The sequence below is a fragment of the Thalassophryne amazonica genome, chromosome 14 (genome assembly GCF_902500255.1).
Source record: "Thalassophryne amazonica chromosome 14, fThaAma1.1, whole genome shotgun sequence".
Classification (NCBI taxonomy): Eukaryota; Metazoa; Chordata; class Actinopteri; order Batrachoidiformes; family Batrachoididae; genus Thalassophryne; species Thalassophryne amazonica.
In genome coordinates, this window is record NC_047116.1 from 30,625,710 (window position 1) to 30,645,558 (window position 19,849).

A 19,849-nucleotide genomic window follows, 5' to 3' on the forward strand; every position below is an offset into this window, starting at 1 on the left:
AGAAAAGGAACGGAGGGCAGAATTTATGTATAAATAAATTTACAAATTTTATGATGTAAGCCGATAATGAGCTTCCCCTCTTAGAAAGACCAGCAGCCGCCAATGACGCATACCCACAACGATGTCAGGGTGCTGCCATGCAAGGCGCTCACTACACACCAGGAGCAACTTGGGGATTTGGGGTTTGTTGACAACTTGAGTATTAAGGACTTTGCCCAAGGGTCCTTAGTGATTTTCAGGTTAGGCTGGGGTTTGAACTGAGGATCCTCTGGTCGCAAGCCCAACGCTTAACCACTAGATCATCACCTCACTCACACACACACACAGACAGTTTTTCATACTTTAGTGTAATAAAGAAACTGATGAAGTTATTTGTTGTTGTTGTGTGCTCTCTTCGCTGCTGCTGCTGCAGTTGCTGCTAACCTTCAGAAGATTGTTGACCACCCAATGACCTACAAAGTATTGACCTTTAAACTGGTGAGTTTTCATCTGTTGTTAAACATTTTTCAGGGGTGGTGGTTAGTGTGCTTGGTTTCAGTGTGAAAGGTTCCCGGTTCAAACCCCGCCCCTGCCACAGTTCTCCATGTAATGTGTAGTTGTGTCAGGAAGGTATCTGGCGTATAACATGTGCCAGTTCAACATGCAGATCCGCCTCAGATTTGCTGTGATAACTCTGAATGCAAACAAGTGAAGGGACTTGATACATTACATTGTCCTGTGGACAAAAGTGGCTGGAAAAAAAGATTTAAATAAAGCTTCTTTTAAAACTCATTAGTTAACTTATTTATATTTAAGTCCTACTACAAGGAATATAACCTGCATCGAATTTGTCCAAAACAGAACTTTGTTGTCCTTTGTTTAGTTAGAAAAACACCACCTGTATGTGGAGTGTCTTGTTTTGCAAAGTGACCTTTCTGCCAGGTTTACCTCCTCAGCAGATTGTGTGCAGGGTGAGACTGAGGGCAGCGCTGGCCAATGTTCTGTGCATAATGTATATCAACGTTCTTCCTCTTCCATGTGCTGCTCTGCTGGAGGCGGAGTGAAATCCTCTCTCTGCCTGAACTTTTTCACTCCATATGAAGAGTTACGACTGCAGCGTCACAAAACTCACAGAGTGAGAGTAATTACCATCACTGAGGGAACAATATATAACACTTTATCCAGACAATTCATGATGTGGGTGGCAACAGAGAAGCTTTATGACTCAAGTGAACTAAAGGTCATTATAGGCTGTGTAAGCTCACAAAAAAATGACCTGTTTTCATTAAGGTGTTGATCAGCAGAGAATGAGTCTCTCGGCGATCAGATGTGAATCATTGAGGGCCTGGAGGTGACTGACTGCACCTTAATCAGCTTTAATTTAATATGGCCTCCAGTACCATCTGGGAATCCTAAAGATTAGTGGGAGATGGGAAAACTGTCACTAAAATAAGGATTATGATTATTTTACTGAGCTGTTTGACTTCAAGATGATGTGCTGAATGTCATAAATTCAGCAAAACCCTCCCCAGACTGCAGGAAAAGTGAGAAACATATTTATTTTGGTGCTTGTGCACTGTAAAGGAAAAAGAAAATCTGTTGCGAAAAACTTAGATAATGAAAAATGTCTTCAAAAATTACTTCAACTTTAACAACTTTACACAAAATGATCCAATTAAGAGTCACCAATTTAAAATGGTTATTTAGCAACTCACTGTCAAGTTTGGTGTTTTGTTAGAGGACACTTTAAATCTACTGCTTGTTGCTTCTTTACATTTATTTTTGGTGGTAAATTTGTTGATTTTAATTAAATTCAGTTTATTTATGCAGCATGGGATCACACAATCAGTGGTGACAGCAGTAATGAAAACTCCCAGAGGCATTTTTTTGACTACAGGGAGAAAGCTTAAGCAGATCAGACTTGGCAGGGCGACCATCTGCTATGGTCATACTAACAGAAGAGAGCAAAAGCGCTACACAGAATTGTCTGAACATACAGTAACAAACATGTTGCAGTTAACAACCGTATATAGTTCAGTGTTCACAGTGACAGATGGTTGAAAAAACAACCAACAGATGAAGATTAGAGGCTGCATAAAATCAATTGAAATGACTAAATCAGTGATTGCATTGAGGTCAGATCAGTCATTGAATTGGGATGTTCTCCAGCTTTTACTATCCATCCACTACAGAGATGTGCGGAGGTCTACATGGGAGCTGTTTGAGATCCAGAGCATGCCTATGCATTAGTTGACCACCATGTGGTTCTTTAAAAATGAGCAAACAAACAAAACAAAAACACACACACACACAAACTAAGGGTCAAAACAATGACCCGCCAATTGTAGTCCATTTTACTGGGGCTCTGCTCTTAATCTCATGTTTTAAGCCATTGATAGTCTGATCAACAGGTTCTAGTATATGTATATGGATGCAACATTTCTATCTGTGCATGTTGGAGAATTCTTTACTGTGCGTTTTGTTTTATTTCCTTGTTCAGTTATGTTAGCATGGCCAAAGATTGCACCCCCACTGAGTCTGGTCTGCTTCAGGTTTCTTTCTGAAGTCAAAAGAAGGGAGGGAGTTTTCCTTTAGCGCTGGTGGCACTGTGCTTGCTCAGGGGGTGACTGAGTTTTAAACTTGACTCCTGTTTTGCACCCTGGAGGATTTAGTTAACTCGAAAGTTAAACTGAATTGAAACTCCCACAAGATGCCCCATATCACACAAGTACATTCTAGAACTCTAAATTACCAATATTAACTGCAGTGTGAGTTAATTTTAGTGGTATAAAATTCTTTTGGCTTCACCATGTTTTGCTTAGGGTTGCCAGAATAGATCTTGTATGGATCCACATGTTGATTTTGGCGCACGTTTTATGCTGGATGCCCTTCAGAATGCCAGATGTACAAGGAGTGTATGGCACAGGTGGTGTTGAACTAGGGACCTTCTTGATGGGAGGCAAACATACTGACCACATCTGTCACCATGCTGCCCTTTGTTTATAGTTCTTGTGGTACTGTGTTGGTACAAGCTGCACCCCGTCTTCAACCCCTAACAAGATGAGCTTTGGGACAATGGAAGGATGGATAAATTGTCTAGGACCTGTTGTATTAAGTAGGGGCTGCATGATACCTGCATGATACACACATCTGATACAGTATTGAAACTGGAACCTTCAGTATCGGCTGAGATGATACCAATCATACACCTTTTTCCTGTCTTAAAACAAATTATCTGCTCATAAACATATTTCTCTGGATGTACTTTGGTATTCTGGTCATCCAACAAAACAACGCATTGTAAAAAGAAAAAAAAGGTTTTCACAATGGTTTTCTTGTTTCTTCTCCCCCTGATTTGTGATGACATCATCCATTTGACCTGTGCGCTTATTGTGAAAGACTTTTGTGGAAGAAACAGGAAGTGTTCTGTGACAGTGTGGCTAGCTTTGTACAGTCCCCAGTCCCACAGTGAAGGAGCTACTGTCAGTTTGTGTTCATTTTTGTCCGACAAGTCCTTTTTCCATCCAGCAAAATGTCTTCCTTGTTGGCTGATGTCTGCAAAGTTTGTCAGAAAGTTTTGTACGTGTTCAAAACTTTGAGGGGAGTTTAGATGGAGATCTTCTCTGCTGCCTGGATGTTTGTTTGCTATTTAGAGTGTGAGAGTGTGGGACACAGTGAGCACACACAGCACTTCTGGACGAGAACAGAGAAAACGGTGTTGACAGACTGTAAGTTTCACTGTTTTCACTGAGAGGCTGACTGGTCAGGTATGGCTGTTTTATCTTAATGAGCAGGAATCACGTACAACAACAAATGGATTATTTAACTGCAGAGTCAGGTAGGAACTTTTGAAGCTTCCATGAGTGCCAAAGTTTTCTGCTTTAATATAAACGCTGTGCAGAATGTTTCAGTGAAGTAAATTAGTGTCCATGTGTGTGAGATGAAAAAGCAGTTTTAAGAGCCAGAGACGTCAGCTGACAAGGAACACATTTAATAAATGGCTAAAAGACAGGACAAAAACAGACAGACAAGTGATTTATTCCGTATTTTTGAGGAAATCATGCATTTTATTGGAATGGGCTGTCCAACAAACGGTATATTTGGAATATTTTGAGTTTGTGTAAATACCCATCCCCCCCTCAGGTAGAATTTTGTTTGGAGCACTCAGACAAATATGGTACAAGTATTTTAATCTTGATATTGTGATTTGATCTGAATCAAACCTGTAATGTGTTGAACATGCCAATGAATAAACCCGTTAACCTGACTGGTGTACTTGAGCTGCGGAAACTGAAAATGTCTGGGCAGCTGGCTACCTTACACGTTTACGTTATTTACACTTGTTCACAGTGTACTAGTTAAAAACCTCTTTGCGGTTACATTCAACTTCTATACAACACATTCTTAAGCTGTCCCAAATTGGGGTCTGCACCTTTTGAAGTTCTGTGTCCCATGAAACCCTTCATGCTCCAGCCCTTCAGAGGCCAGAACAAACCATTCTGAAATGAGACGGTCTAGGCCATGGAGTATTTTCCCTGCCCTTATCGCCTGGCAACCTTTGACAGCTGCACGTGCTAAGGTATCTTAGTGGGCGTAATCCATAGTTTAGTAATAATTTTTCAGTACTTTTTCTCTGCTTTACTTACAAATGTTCATACAGAGCCTAAACATGTCCTTTTAAAACTCAAGCAGTGACTCGTGGGATTATTTGGGCTATGAAAGACACAGCTGTTGTATCCTTCATTTGTGAGGAAAAGATGAGTGTTGGATGCTTCATGAGCAGTCTTTGACATGAGACCGCTGAGTCGCAGCACTTATGACATAACCAGCCAATGATTCCTTAGTAGCCTGCAGCCACTGAACTGGGACACAACCTTGTAGGGTTTTTTATGAGTGACCTTCCCTGTTGCCACGTCTGTGTTACTGAACTTTCAAGAAAGCATCTGTAATGAGACTGTAGTTTCAGCTCTCTGGGTGGTTCAGGATGTTTTTGGGAGGATTAGATTTGTCGTTGAGAGTTATAGGATGCGACCTCCCTGACGTCTTCCTGCTCACACAGGCTTCCGGCTGCGATGACACTGACATTCCCGACGAGGTGAAGCTGATCGGATTTGCACAGCTGAGCGTTAGCTGATGTCTTTGTGGCTAAAGCAGGTGAGACAGAGGAGACAGTTCAGGGCAGAGACACCCCCCCCCAACAGCCCCGCCTCCGCATCCTTAGCTCCTCCCTCGCTGCTCACTGTTTCCTGACTATTTAACCTTAACGACATTCCACCGCCCAGCAGACGGAAATCAGGATCAAGCCCAGGAAACTAAAGATGCACTCAGGTGGTGAAGAGCAGGTGACTGAAATGTAGCGTTGAATGCTTTAATTTTTGTCCTGGATTGTCTTGTGTTCAGCGGAGCTCTTGTTCATTTTTGAAATGAGAAATTTTTGTTTTTTTGTCCCACACAGTTTTGTTGTCACATTGAAATTAGCTTTGACTTGCATTTCACAAATGTTTCTGTGTAAGATCGAGTTAAGTTATTGGAAAAAGCACATTTTTGTACCGTAAAGAATGTCTTGAAACACAGAGGATTGTAGTACTGTGTCGACACCTTTATTCCAATCATAGATGGGAACTAATTGCATGAGCGTGCAGGAGAACTGAGATCCGGATGCTACTGTGTATAATCTGCTCAGTCCAGTGTTAATGCTTCAAAACGCTAGAGGTGCCTTGTTAATTTTCCCTGTGCCTATGAAAATAAAGTCGTTAATGACCGCACAAAGAGCAGAACCTACTGAGTACCGTTTCACAAACGGAATGTTCCGTTCAAGTGGAGAATCTTAATGAGATAACCTGTTTTAATTGCAGTTTGGGCCTGAGGTTTGGCAGGTGGACGCTGAGCTCCACCAGGCAGTTTAATGTGTGATTTTTGTCATCAGGCTAAACAGTAGCTGTAGTTATAAGTTGGGTCCACAAGTATTTGAACAGTGACTTTTGTCATTTTTCTTTTGTACAATACCACCACCACCACAGGGGAGTTGAAACAGTCAAGATGTGCTGGCATTGTAGACATTTAGCTTTAAGACGTTTAAGCAAATATCACATTAACTATTGAGGAATCAAAGCCATTTGTATAAACTGTTTATTTTCAGAGCACATAAGTAAATGGACAAACAATATATAGGCATTATTGTTGATACAAATCATTACATTTACAGCCAGTTTTCTTGAGACAAGTCATTGGATGGATACATAAACATTTACAAGACACTGAATGATTTGGACTTTGTTTATGTTGATCATTTAGAAATACAAAGAGTATAGTATGGTATGGAAATTGAAGACTTAACAGTATTCCCTGAAAACTCCCTTCTGTCTGATCATTTCTTAATAACATTTACATTTACTCTGATGGACTACCCAGCAGTGGGGAATAAGTTTCATTACACTAGAAGTCTTTCAGAAAGCGCTGTAACTAGGTTTAAGGATATGATTCCTTCTTTATGTTCTCTAATGCCATATACCAACACAGTGCAGAGTAGCTACCTAAACTCTGTAAGTGAGATAGAGTCAGTAGTTTTACATCCTCATTGAAGACAACTTTGGATGCTGTAGCTCCTCTGACAAAGAGAGCTTTAAATCAGAAGTGCCTGACTCCGTGGTATAACTCACAAACTCGCAGCTTAAAGCAGATAACCCGTAAGTTGGAGAGGAAATGGTGTCTCACTAATTTAGAAGATCTTCACTTAGCCTGGAAAAAGTCTGTTGCTCTATAAAAAAGCCCTCTGTAAAGCTAGGACATCTTACTACTCATCACTAATTGAAGAAAATAAGAACAACCCCAGGTTTCTTTTCAGCACTGTAGCCAGGCTGACAAAGAGTCAGAGCTCTATTGAGCCGAGTATTCCTTTAACTTTAACTAGTAATGACTTCATGACTTTCTTTGCTAATAAAATTTTAACTGTTAGAGAAAAAATTACTCATAACCATCCCAAAGATGTATCGTTATCTTTGGCTGCTTTCAGTGATGCCGGTATTTGGTTAGACTCTTTCTCTCTGATTGTTCTTTAGTTACTTCATCCAAACCATCAACATGTCTATTAGACCCCATTCCTACCAGGCTGCTCAAGGAAGCCCTACCATTATTTAATGCTTCGATCTTAAATATGATCAATCTATCTTTATTAGTTGGCTATGTACCACAGGCTTTTAAGGTGGCAGTAATTAAACCATTACTTAAAAAGCCATCACTTGACCCAGCTATCTTAGCTAATTATAGGCCAATCTCCAACCTTCCTTTTCTCTCAAAAATTCTTGAAAGGGCAGTTGTAAAACAGCTAACTGATCATCTGCAGAGGAATGGTCTATTTGAAGAGTTTCAGTCAGGTTTTAGAATTCATCATAGTACAGAAACAGCATTAGTGAAGGTTACAAATGATCTTCTTATGGCCTCAGACAGTGGACTCATCTCTGTGCTTGTTCTGTTAGACCTCAGTGCTGCTTTTGATACTGTTGACCATAAAATTTTATTACAGAGATTAGAGCATGCCATAGGTATTAAAGGCACTGCGCTGCGGTGCTTTGAATCATATTTATCTAATAGATTACAATTTGTTCATGTAAATGGGGAATCTTCTTCACAGACTAAGGTTAATTATGGAGTTCCACAAGGTTCTGTGCTAGGACCAATTTTATTCACTTTATACATGCTTCCCTTAGGCAGTATTATTAGACAGCATTGTTTAAATTTTCATTGTTACGCAGATGATACCCAGCTTTATCTATCCATGAAGCCAGAGGACACACACCAATTAGCTAAACTGCAGGATTGTCTTACAGACATAAAGACATGGATGACCTCTAATTTCCTGCTTTTAAACTCAGATAAAACTGAAGTTATTGTACTTGGCCCCACAAATCTTAGAAACATGGTGTCTAACCAGATCCTTACTCTGGATGGCATTACCCTGACCTCTAGTAATACTGTGAGAAATCTTGGGAGTCATTTTTGTTCAGGATATGTCCTTCAATGCGCATATTAAACAAATATGTAGGACTGCTTTTTTGCATTTACGCAATATCTCTAAAATTAGAAAGGTCTTGTCTCAGAGTGATGCTGAAAAACTAATTCATGCATTTATTTCCTCTAGGCTGGACTATTGTAATTCATTATTATCAGGTTGTCCTAAAAGTTCCCTGAAAAGCCTTCAGTTAATTCAAAATGCTGCAGCTAGAGTACTAACGAGGACTAGAAGGAGAGAGCATATCTCACCCATATTGGCCTCTCTTCATTGGCTTCCTGTTAATTCTAGAATAGAATTTAAAATTCTTCTTCTTACTTATAAGGTTTTGAATAATCAGGTCCCATCTTATCTTAGGGACCTCATAGTACCATATCACCCCAATAGAGCGCTTCGCTCTCAGACTGCAGGCTTACTTGTAGTTCCTAGGGTTTGTAAGAGTAGAATGGGAGGCAGAGCCTTCAGCTTTCAGGCTCCTCTCCTGTGGAACCAGCTCCCAATTCAGATCAGGGAGACAGACACCCTCTCTACTTTTAAGATTAGGCTTAAAACTTTCCTTTTTGCTAAAGCTTATAGTTAGGGCTGGATCAGGTGACCCTGAACCATCCCTTAGTTATGCTGCTATAGACTTAGACTGCTGGGGGGGTCCCATGATGCACTGAGTGTTTCTTTCTCTTTTTGCTCTGTATGCACCACTCTGCATTTAATCATTAGTGATTGATCTCTGCTCTCTTCCACAGCATGTCTTTTTCCTGGTTCTCTCCCTCAGCCCCAACCAGTCCCAGCAGAAGACTGCCCCTCCCTGAGCCTGGTTCTGCTGGAGGTTTCTTCCTGTTAAAAGGGAGTTTTTCCTTCCCACTGTCGCCAAGTGCTTGCTCACAGGCGGTCGTTTTGACTGTTGGGGTTTTTACGTAATTATTGTATGGCCTTGCCTTACAATATAAAGCGCCTTGGGGCAACTGTTTGTTGTGATTTGGCGCTATATAAATAAAACTGATTGATTGATTGATATAGTACTGTACTGTAAATGGAGGCATTTCTCAAAAATTGAGTAACCTTGCAAGACAATGTGAGGGAAGCCACCAAGACTCATGGCAACTCTGAAGGAGTTATAGGCTTCTGCAGCTGTGATTAGAGAAACTGCACATCACAGCTTTTGTCATTAGATTAAATTTCATGTGTTGTTTTTAAGGAAGTCTTCCGCTCCACCATGGAGCTATAACTGGTGGTGAAACAGATGAAAGTTCCACGATGCACAGCTTCTCCAGTCACAACCCCATTAGAGTTGTTGTGACTGTCCTCGTAATCTGTGCACAGAACTGCATGCAGAATATACAGAGTGACGCCACAGTATGATTATACACAAAAGTGTATTTGCTGCCATAAGTCACCGACATTTCAGCGAGCAGCGCTGCTCCTGTCCAGAGACTATGTCCCTCTCGTCTCCTGCTCTGTGCAGGAGGCGTGGTCAGCTCCCCCCAGTACAAGAGATGTGATCAACCCCCTCCAGTGGTGGGCACAGCTAACCAAAAAGTTAGCTTCGATAACCATTAATCAGATAACTGAAAAGTTATCTTTTATGACAATATACCGATAAACTGCTAAAAAATTTATCTTTATTACAGGTAACCGATAACTATTAGTATTGGTTTGGACGTGGCCACATCAGATTACACTGTCGGCTTCTGATAAACCAGTTTCACTTTAAGCGCCGCAGGGGCTTCTGGGTAAATTCAAGGATCACAAAGACAAAGAACATGGGAAAAATGAGTAAATAAAAAAATAAAACTCCAAACATTGTCATCATCCTTCAAAAGCAGTAAAACACAGTATTAGAAGTCACAGTTTATCTCGGTATTTAGATACACCGGCATTTACGAGCTAAAAGCTGCTGTTTTTTTCGCATGCTTTGAACCCTGTCACACAACCAAAATACATCCATTAATGCATTGATTGGCAGAGTAAAATACACGTAGTAAATATAAATTCTTACCTGTTAGTTTCAGTGGGATTCATCTGAATAAATAATCCATGTTTTAAATCCAAAACAATGTCTAGATGTGAAGAAAAGTCCCTCCCTCTGTACACACAGCTGTGCAGTGAGAGCTCCTCTCCCCCACGGAGTCTTGGCAGTTAAATTACAGCCACAAAGAAATAAAATAAAATAATGTTAAAATGAGTCTGTTTTGTTTTTGTGTCAAGTGGACAAGCCACTGTAACGTGCAAAGTGAACCTGAACTACACTACCCACAATGCTCCCTGCGTCGACCGGCTGATCACGTTCTGCGCTTAATGATGTCAGCAGCAAGCGACAGGCAGCCAGTCTGCTCCGTGGCTAGAAACACACAACAGATGGACTAAAATGTTTAATTTTAGTGTTTACAAACATTTTTGATTGTTAAACTTTACCAGCAAAGAAAATGTTATTGGACTGAAAGTTACTGGAACTAAATTTATCGGAAAATAATTGGTACGATGATGGTTTTAAAACTTATCTGAAAAGCTAATCCGATAGCAAAAACATTAGCTTCGATAATTATCTGATATCTGAATAGCTGAACTGTGCCCACCACTGGCCCCCTCAGTGCAGGAGGCGTGGTCAGCTCCCCCAGTGCAGGACATGGTTAGCCCCTTTGTAAGGTGGTCTGACTCCACACATAACGAACGCAACAGAAAAAACAAATACATTTACACTTTGTCTCACAGAGCTAAAGTGGCTGACAGGAGCTGTCTGCTGCTCACAGATTAACTGATTCTATCTGCTCAAAGTGATATTAATCAGTAAAATCACCTGGTGGAGTCAGTGGCTGCAAAGAAAACCTGCACCCTCTTGGCCCTTTCTGGAACAAGTTGCCCACCCCTGATCTAAATATATCCCAAGACATATTTAATGATGAGGAAAACTTCATGTGTCCATCTCCTGATTCGTCAGAAGAAAACCAGATGTAAACATTTTTGCATTGCCAGTAATTCTTGTCTTTGTTGTCCAAAATACTTCAGGGTCTAAAAATTGGCTGGGCGTCCACATGGTTGTAATTCTAAACTTATTTTTGTTAAACCCCTTGAATTAAAGTTAAAAGTCCACACTACAACAAATCGTTTTTGTTTCATTTAGACTCTGTTGTGGGACAGCACGGTGGATTAGTGGTTAGCACTGTTGCCTCACAGCAAGAAGGTCATGGGTTCGATTCCCACCTGTGGCCTTTCTGTGTGGAGTTTGTGTTCTCCCCGTGCTTGCGTGGGTTTCCTCCGGGTGCTCCGGCTTCCTCCCACATCCAGAGACATGCAGGTTAGGTGGACTGGAAACTTGAAATTGTCCATACGGGTGTGAATGTGTTTGTTTGTCTATATGTGGCCCTGCAACAGACTGGCGTCCTGTCCAGGGTGTACCCTGCCTCATGCTCCATGACTGCTGGAATAGGCTCCAGCCCCCATTAATTGGACTAAGCGGGTGAAGATGAGTGTGTGTGTGTGTGTTAGCCTCTATTGTGTTGGTGCATAGAGGAGGCATAAAAGATTTTTGTCTCTGTCCAAATACTTGTGGACCAGACAGCTGTAAGGGCAAAATCAAACCATTTTGTTTCCTGCTGCACTACGACACGAGATGTTCTGTATAACAAAGCATCTGAACATGAACCAAAAGGCAAACACTGAAAGGTTGACAAGCCATTTGTTTGTCCAAACAGTTCAGTATCTCTGAATTATTTTTAGGTATTAAGATAGCAAATGTAAACCTGTTAAATTCTTTATTCTGAGAATTCTTGTGTTTTCTATGTACATATTGTGTACCATTTCCGCATTTTAGCCATTCCCTCTCTGTAATCATCTGATGTCAAATTTCTGCAGAGGAGCAACAAATAAATAATTGCTATTATATATATATTTAAAGACAGACGTGACATGTTTGTTATTAACTGTACCAATAAACTTGTCATATTGACATTATTATAACTATATGTTTGAAATATTCATGTCAGCTGCTTTAGTTGGACCCTTTGTGAGATAATTAGTGGGTGGCACCTCGACTTTGACCAAGTGTGGGTCTAATGGCCATTCACCCTCATTTGACCGCTGATGTGAAGGCTCGCTGGAGTGCGGCATTCGGCCAGGGTTCGACATGGCCGATCATTTTGTGCAGCCCCTCAATCGCGGTCCGAGTGGTCCGACCTGCGTATGTATACTGATGTGAAAAACGTTTGTGCGTTGTTTGGATGGAAGAATCTGTTATTGTGTTTCTCATAGAACTGAATAAGAATCTAATTTAAGCCCAAATCAGTGTTCCTGAGAATTAAGTTATGTTGGTGACTTAATGAATAGTAGATGCAGCTTTACTTGTATCAGTTTTTCTTTTATGACACAATCAGTTGTTTATAAAAGCACAAATTGCTGAAGTGAAATGTTTTAGATAAATGTAGAGCATTAACAGTAATAGTAACACTGCATTCTAATGCATGTGACAGACTGTGTATTATAGTTTTGCATCATCATGATACAAGTTGTGTGAAAAGACTCTGGGGTAGAAAAATCGACTTGACCCAACAAAAAATTAACTTTTTTTGGAGATTTTTTTTTTAGTGGGTAAATAGACCTGAAAATGCACTAGAATGCATCTGAGATGTCCAATTTTTCTGGGGCAGAACCCCCAGACCCCCCCCCCCCCCCCCCCCCCCCCGAGCCATAATACGGTCTGCTCTTTGGTGATAAATCAAGCATGTCCTGAATAAATTGGAGAAGATTTCAGATCTTTTGAGGACATTTAATGATCGCCTGAATCTGACAGAAAATGCACTGCATTTGCGTTGCGGTTTCCAGTGATGACTCACACACTAATGATGGGAGGGGCTTCTTCCTAGATGACCACATCTACAGAGCACAGAGCTGATTTCAGGGCTGGGACGACACCACAGAAACCACCTTAGGTCCTGAATAGCAACCAGCTAGACAGATAGCTGGACCATCCCAAGCTCTCAAAGTAACAGTCTAGAGCCAGGTGAAGTGTGGGCGTCTCCTTGGACTGCTCCAGCCACTGGGATCCTAAACACTAAGGCACCTGCGTGTTCACTCACGCACAAAGAAACGTACCACATGGAGCAAAAAATGTCACCGCTGATGTTCCCTCACAGTGTAAGTGATCCTCCTCATCTTCATGTCACAAAGTACCTGCTCCTCTTAGACGGTCATTCCAGGGATACCCAAGGATCCTCTGAAGAGACTTCTTCTGCATTGTCTCAGTCCACCCAGCTGTAAACAGGTACTGGATGAAGTTGGGGAAGTAACCTGCTTTGGACCGGTGGCCGGTTGAGGGGCAGTAGACACTCATCCTCTTCATTGAATGTTGTGATGATGAGCACCGGCACCAACGAGCCTCAGGGCCTATATGGGACTACGTGTACGTAATGATGGTGTACACAGGGCTGTGAAAAGTTTTATGAACACTCATTCTTCCTAAATAACAATGAACAGGTGCCTTTAAACATGTACATGTCTTTTTTAAGTGGCCATATGCAATATACGAGGAAAGCAGATTCCATTTAATCCATTTTTTTATTTTACTTTTTAAAGTTTTGCCTTTGTGTTATGTACCAAGCCAGCACACCAACAAAGAAACCATTTATTTATTTGAAAATGAGGCTTGTAACTTTATAGATGATTATTTTCTTTAATGAGACATTAAAAAAACATTTGATTTTTGGTGCAGTAGAAACATTTGGACATTCCAGTTTTGATTCCTCATGTATATATTTTCAACAGCCCCTTTTGGGAACATTTTTTTCACAATAAATGTTGGCCTGTTATATTACAAACCATTTGGGAAGGGGGGAATATAAAATTCAAATAAAAAAATTGGGCCATAAAAGCCATATATGTTGTGGGGAAATACAAAAGTTTCCCATAATATTAGTAGCAGTATATTTACTGATATGCCAGATACATGTGAGAATACATCCAGTCCAAGATGATCTTAGCTGCAGAGAAACAACATACACATTTGTGCTGAAACAGCTGCTGATATACATGAAGAGCTGGATTAACGAGCAGCCTTTAGATGAGGCGTGTAATTACCTCAGGTTTTGAAATGTCAACGTGGTAAATTACAAATGGCCTCAGAAAATCGACAAATACATCTGACTGCTTCCAGATGAAAGTGTAAGCACAAATCAAAAGGCAAATACATGTTCAGTAAGATTATCCAGTGAATTCAGCAACCTGTTTTCATTAATCCCCTTAATTACAAGTCATTTTTCTGACTTTATAAGATGGAGAAAATGCAGCCATTTCTGTCTGGATATGGCATGTTTTCAGTTTGGTACCTGTTCATGATTAAACAACAGTATTTACCCACAAGTCTCCAACCTGGGTCGTGTTCCTGATTAAAAATTGAATTTTAGAGTTGAGGATGTTTTTCCTTTTGCAAATGATTGACAATTTTTACTTGTGTGTCCCACAAACACACCATAGGGGAGAGAGAGAGCACACACTTGCCAATGTGAGCTGTCCATGGTGCTGATCAGATGCTGAAAGCTGTAGAATGACTCTCAGCTGGCTCTTTTAAAAAAACAAAGCGTGTTGAAAAGAAGAAAAAAAAAAACTGCACACTTGCATCTTTTATTAGGAAAATGATAAATCAGCTTTTTATGATGTCAGTTGCACGTTCACCTTTTCAACACAAAAGCAATGAGATGGAGCTGAAAATTTAGGGATTTGCACAGTAACATTTATGCAGTGTTGCTTTAATTGATTTCCCTGCTACACAAGCCAAACTTTGCCCATAATATAAGGCCACGTTTTTACAACCTTAGACAATATTTATTCACATTACTGGCAATCCCATTTTAAATGAAATGCTGAAAATGAAATAAAATGGGTATCTAAAGGGCACCTGCAACACACATTAACTCAAAAGTTTGTTTTTCCAGAACCGTTGATTTTCATAGTCTCGTTATGAACGCTTTCTTGCTGGTCATGATGGCTTAGTAATGGCAAGGATACCTGACAGGGAGAAGGTCCTGGCTTCCATTCCCATTTAGTCCTTTCTGTGGGGTGTCTGCCTGGGCTCCCTCCAGGTGCTCTGGGTTTCTCTCACTTCTAGAAACATGCAGGTCGGGTGGATTGGTGACTTTAAATTGACCACAGACGTGAATGAATGTATGAATGTGTTTCTCTGTCTGTGTCGGCCCTGTAACAAACTGGCCGCCTGTCCAGGCTGTACCCCACCTCTCACCCAGTGACTGCTGGGATAGGCTACAGCTCCCCCTCACCCAACTGGAAAAAGCGAGTTTCGGAAATGGATGGATGTTGCTGTTCATGTCTGGGAGCTGTATCCATCTGCATTAGGTTCTGGATTGCAACCACTCAGGCAGACAAGTGACCCAAATCCACTTTTCAAAACTAACAGTCTATCAGCTGCAGCCTGGTGAAATGTGGGCGTCCCTTTGGCCTTCTTCAGCCGCTGGGGTCCTCAACAGCAAGGCGCCCATGTGCAAGATCATGTCCAGAGAAATGCATCACATGGACAAAATGTGGTACCCGATGTTCGCTCATAATCGTCCCAAGAGATCTAGTACCAAAGACATCCAGTTGTCGTTTTAGTTTATTGGTTAGTCCTTCACCACTCTGGAATAACCAGGAGTAAAGGTATTGGCATTGCCAAACAATTTTGTCTAGTGACCTCCACTTGATAAACGCTTCCCAGGCTTCTTTCAATCTCCAAGGCCGAGGGCTGAGAGACTCCTCACTCAAATCTCAAATGCTCCACTCAGGAGATCAATTAATTTTGTGAAGTGGAAGGCTGTGATTTTTTTTTCTCCCCTCACTAACAAAGGCTCTCAACACTCTGGACTAGCGCCACCTGACCTGACACCCAGTCACTGCATGCAGTAAACAGAGTAGGAGCCGGGACACACCCCTGATGAACACCAGAATTAAATACATCGTAGCTGGTAATAAATTTCTGAAGGGACTATTTACCACCTGCAGTATACACATCTTATATCAATGCAGAGTTGGTATGAACTGGTGTATTAGATAAAAATTCACCGAGCTGGCCATTTTTATTTAGTTGTACCGCACTGACCACTATAATGGTTATTTCACTGTTATTTTGAGATTACGGTAGAATTTTGTTTCCTGATACAACTGCTCCATTAATGCTCATTCATTCAAAAACTAATTTTCCAAAAGCAAATTTTTCACAAACAACACTCACCAAAAGGAGTTGAACCCTCAGAGGTTTAATGCCAACATTGTTTAAATATGTCCAGGCTTGTAAAAACAAACCTGAACGTCCTTTAAGCCTCAAGGCAAAGAACAGGTTCTGAGTTTGTGTTCTCAGCAGTGCGTGGGATTCTGAGCAAATAGAAATGATCAAAAAACAAAAATGTATCTAGAATTCTGTGAATGTCCCAGAATAAAAAAGAGAGAGAGAATGTAAAAAAGCTGAACATCAGGAGAAGCATATTTATGACCAGATGAAATGCAGCATTGAAATTCTGCATTTTAAATAGATGAGGACACGTCAACAAACGAGGCTGAACCGAGGCTGTCGCATAGCGAGGCCTCTGCACAGTAATTGGCTGTTTTACTTTGCTTGAGTTCCTACTTCTTAACTTTACTTCTTCCCAGCTGTTGGCACTCACAGCACCTGCAGTCCATCAGCTCAGTGGCAGTTTCTAAATATTTATCAGCTTCCCTCTGTGTTGAAGAAATTAAACCATCAGGCGTTGACAATTTAGGAAACAACAAACGAGCAGAAAACCAGTCATTACTGGACAATATTACCACAAAATCCAAGGCTGGCAAGAAGAAAAGGATGAGACATCAAATGGTCATTTGATGTAAAAGCTTTTAGAGGCAAGACCACAGACAAAAAGCAGATCAAGGCACAAGAAGACGACTGGACCAAAGACAAAAACACGAGAAATAAAAGGGACACGTTAATAATGATACAGAAACAAAACAGGAAATGATCATATGGTCAGTTGGACAACCTGCCAATCAACGTGTATTCTATTTTGGAAAAAAAGCAGGACAGCTGTCACGTGCTTATCACTGTGATCACTGTATGAATCAGGACATAGGTCACATTCAGTGCCAATCAAATCTTACCTTCATCTATCATTCTTCTTACTACCTCTGCCAACCCCCGGGGGAGGGCAGCGATCATCTCACTGCATGTGTCTGTGTGTTTACCGATACTAAAATTCAAAAAGTGTTTCATGAAGACTGACATCTGAGTAATGATCCAAATCAGTCTCCAAATTATTTCCCTTTATTGCTGTCTTAAATTTCTTTAACAGTGTGGAATACAGACTAATTAAAATGCATTGTTGCTTTATGACATCACAAAGAGCATGAAGCCTAAACCCTGACTGCCCTCTTCTGTCAGGTTGATGGAGCGAATAATGCTTTGACAGTTATTATCGGCTGCATGGCCGTGCACCTTCTACAAACATGCTTTTATTTGTCTTTAAGTGAAAATCCATTTTGGATCAAACAACACCTCAAAGCGTTCAGTCTTAATAAAGCACCGACCTAAAAATGTAAAAAAAAAAAAAAACACAAGAAATGAATCATGTCGTTTGTGTTTGCTTCTGCAGGTTTCAAGCTTTTTGAGACCTTCTAAAACTGTTTTACGTTACAATGCTTTTGTGAAACACTTCTAGAGCCGTGAAAATGCTTGTAAAATATGTACTTTGTGTAAAATGAATTTTTTGTTCATTTCTATCGTTACGGTATTTCTGTGAGCATAATTATCTTAACAGCCAAAGGAGCTCCTAAGAGTCTGGGTGTTTGTGTTAAAGGGGTCATATTTATGTTTGATGCTTCAAGTTTCCAAGTGATTTTCTGCCGTGTTTAATGCTGATATTGATATTTTTGTGACAGGCTCATATCGCCGATCTCTGACAACCAATATATCAGCTGGGCTCTAATTTTAAGGACATTTTCACAACTGCAAGTACAGAACAAGGTCTTTATATTAATAATATTATAATAATATTATACTATTAAATAAGTGCATCAAATGTTACATTCAGATAATTTTGTTGCTTCTGTAATTGCAATTTTGTGGTATTAAAAACAGTGGTGGCAACTTTTTGTACAGTATGTGGGCTTAGTTCCATTTTGTGAAATAAATGAATTTGTGTATAAACTGTCATCACTATAGTGAATATGGTCACAGGCATATCTTTACAGAATCTGTACAGAAAAGTTGCCTTAATTTTCCATTTTTTAATTTTAACAAAGAACTGATTCTCCAGACATTTCTAAGACCGGAATGTCTTAAGCTGAAGGACTATGTTATCACTTGACTCAGTGTCAGGCACTGTAAGCCCCCACCTTTTCACAAAGTGACCAGTCTTCCAAACATTCCCTGACTACATTTACAACACCTCAGGAAAATGTCACCAAACAGTCCCTATGGATCAAAGATACTTGTTGAAACATTCCAGGCAACTTCAGTTCAATTTATTAGACAGTTTAATGAAACCTGTCCTAATTCAGAGGACGTCCACACACCCACAGGATCTTCCTTACAGATAACAGCTCAATAAACCTAGAATTCCAACCAGCCAGATGACAAAACATCAAAAGTCATAAAAACGACCAACACTGGGATGGAACCACAGTGCCACCTGGAGGAACGACACCGCCCCTTCAATACGCAAATGGGTGATTCTTAGACTACGGGCACTTATTATGTCCTTTGATCATATTGTATGAAAAACAGAAAAAAGGGGAAATTTCACACTTTTATAGTTATCTTTACAATGAAAGTGTGTTAAGAAATTTGTTCTAGTAGTCTATGATGACTTTTTCACCTTTTTTCAGCATCATTATATGCAAATATTGCCGTTTTGTGCTTGTCCCACACCCAGACTTTTGATCTTCAATGATAAAAATGAATGGTAAAGAAACGTTTTTTTCTAATGTTTTAAAATATCTCTGAATAAAATATCAGTAAAATAATCAAAACATAATTGGGGTATTCAATGTCATAGCCCAATTTTATAGCCTTAAGAGTGTGCATATCATGAATGCTTGGTCTTGTTGGATTTGTGAGAATCTACTGAATCTACTGGTACCTTGTTTCCCATGTAACAATAAAAAATATACTCAAAACCTGGATTCATCTTTTTAGTCACATAGCACTACTACTGTATTATTCTGAACACTACTGTATATCTGCTACATCACTGATAAGATGGGAGGAGAAACCGTAACAATCCAGTGACTTCTGATAACGGTGGTCAGAAGTACTGAGGTAACTCATGACAGCCTTTTGGTCAGATAATAAAACGACTGGTCTGGGACAGCTGTTACAACTCCAGGACCAAATCAAGATACGAAAACAGCTTCACAGCTCTGAATGTGGGTGTTTTCAAGATTGTGTGAAATACCAAGTGTTCCAATACTTCGAGGGCACTGTATCCTAACCTTATGATGAGTGTGGTATTATGACTGTTTTGTTTAAGAATGCTTAATTTTCACTGTTTCTGCACTTTGTGTGAAATCATAGTCATATCATATCGATAGAGATATAATATTTGGCTTCAATATTGAAATACGATAATTTGGCCATATGTGAAGACCTACTGTCAACTAGCTGAAAAGTTTGAATATTAATTTACATATACAGGGGTCTATTTGCAGTGGTGGGCACAGTTCTGCTAACCGCAAATTAGCAAAGCTAACATTTTTGTTAGCGGATTAGCTTTTCAGCTAACTTTGAAAACCATCAGCAGACCTGGCATAAAGCAGAGTGGTCAGAAACATCTGAGAGAGGAAGTGATGAGAGAAGGTCATTTTAATTTTCACCATAATGCTTTTTGCAACGTGTGTCTGTTTAACATCAAACCTTCC

General features: G+C 40.2%; 1 protein-coding gene across 4 annotated transcripts in view; it reads left to right on the forward strand.

The window, feature by feature from the left end:
- The window catches only part of stk39 (serine threonine kinase 39), a 105,132-nt gene that overhangs the window by 80,913 nt on the left and 4,370 nt on the right, over positions 1-19,849 (forward strand). For 3 of the 4 annotated variants that reach the window (XM_034187083.1, XM_034187085.1, XM_034187086.1), the window contains 2 exons: positions 413-477; positions 5,039-5,243. In XM_034187083.1, the coding sequence (XP_034042974.1) occupies positions 413-477; positions 5,039-5,113 (140 nt within the window). In that variant the 3' untranslated portion in view covers positions 5,114-5,243. Of the gene's footprint in view, positions 1-412; positions 478-5,038; positions 5,244-19,849 lie in introns of those variants that run through there. The other variant, XM_034187084.1, reaches the window with a different exon arrangement.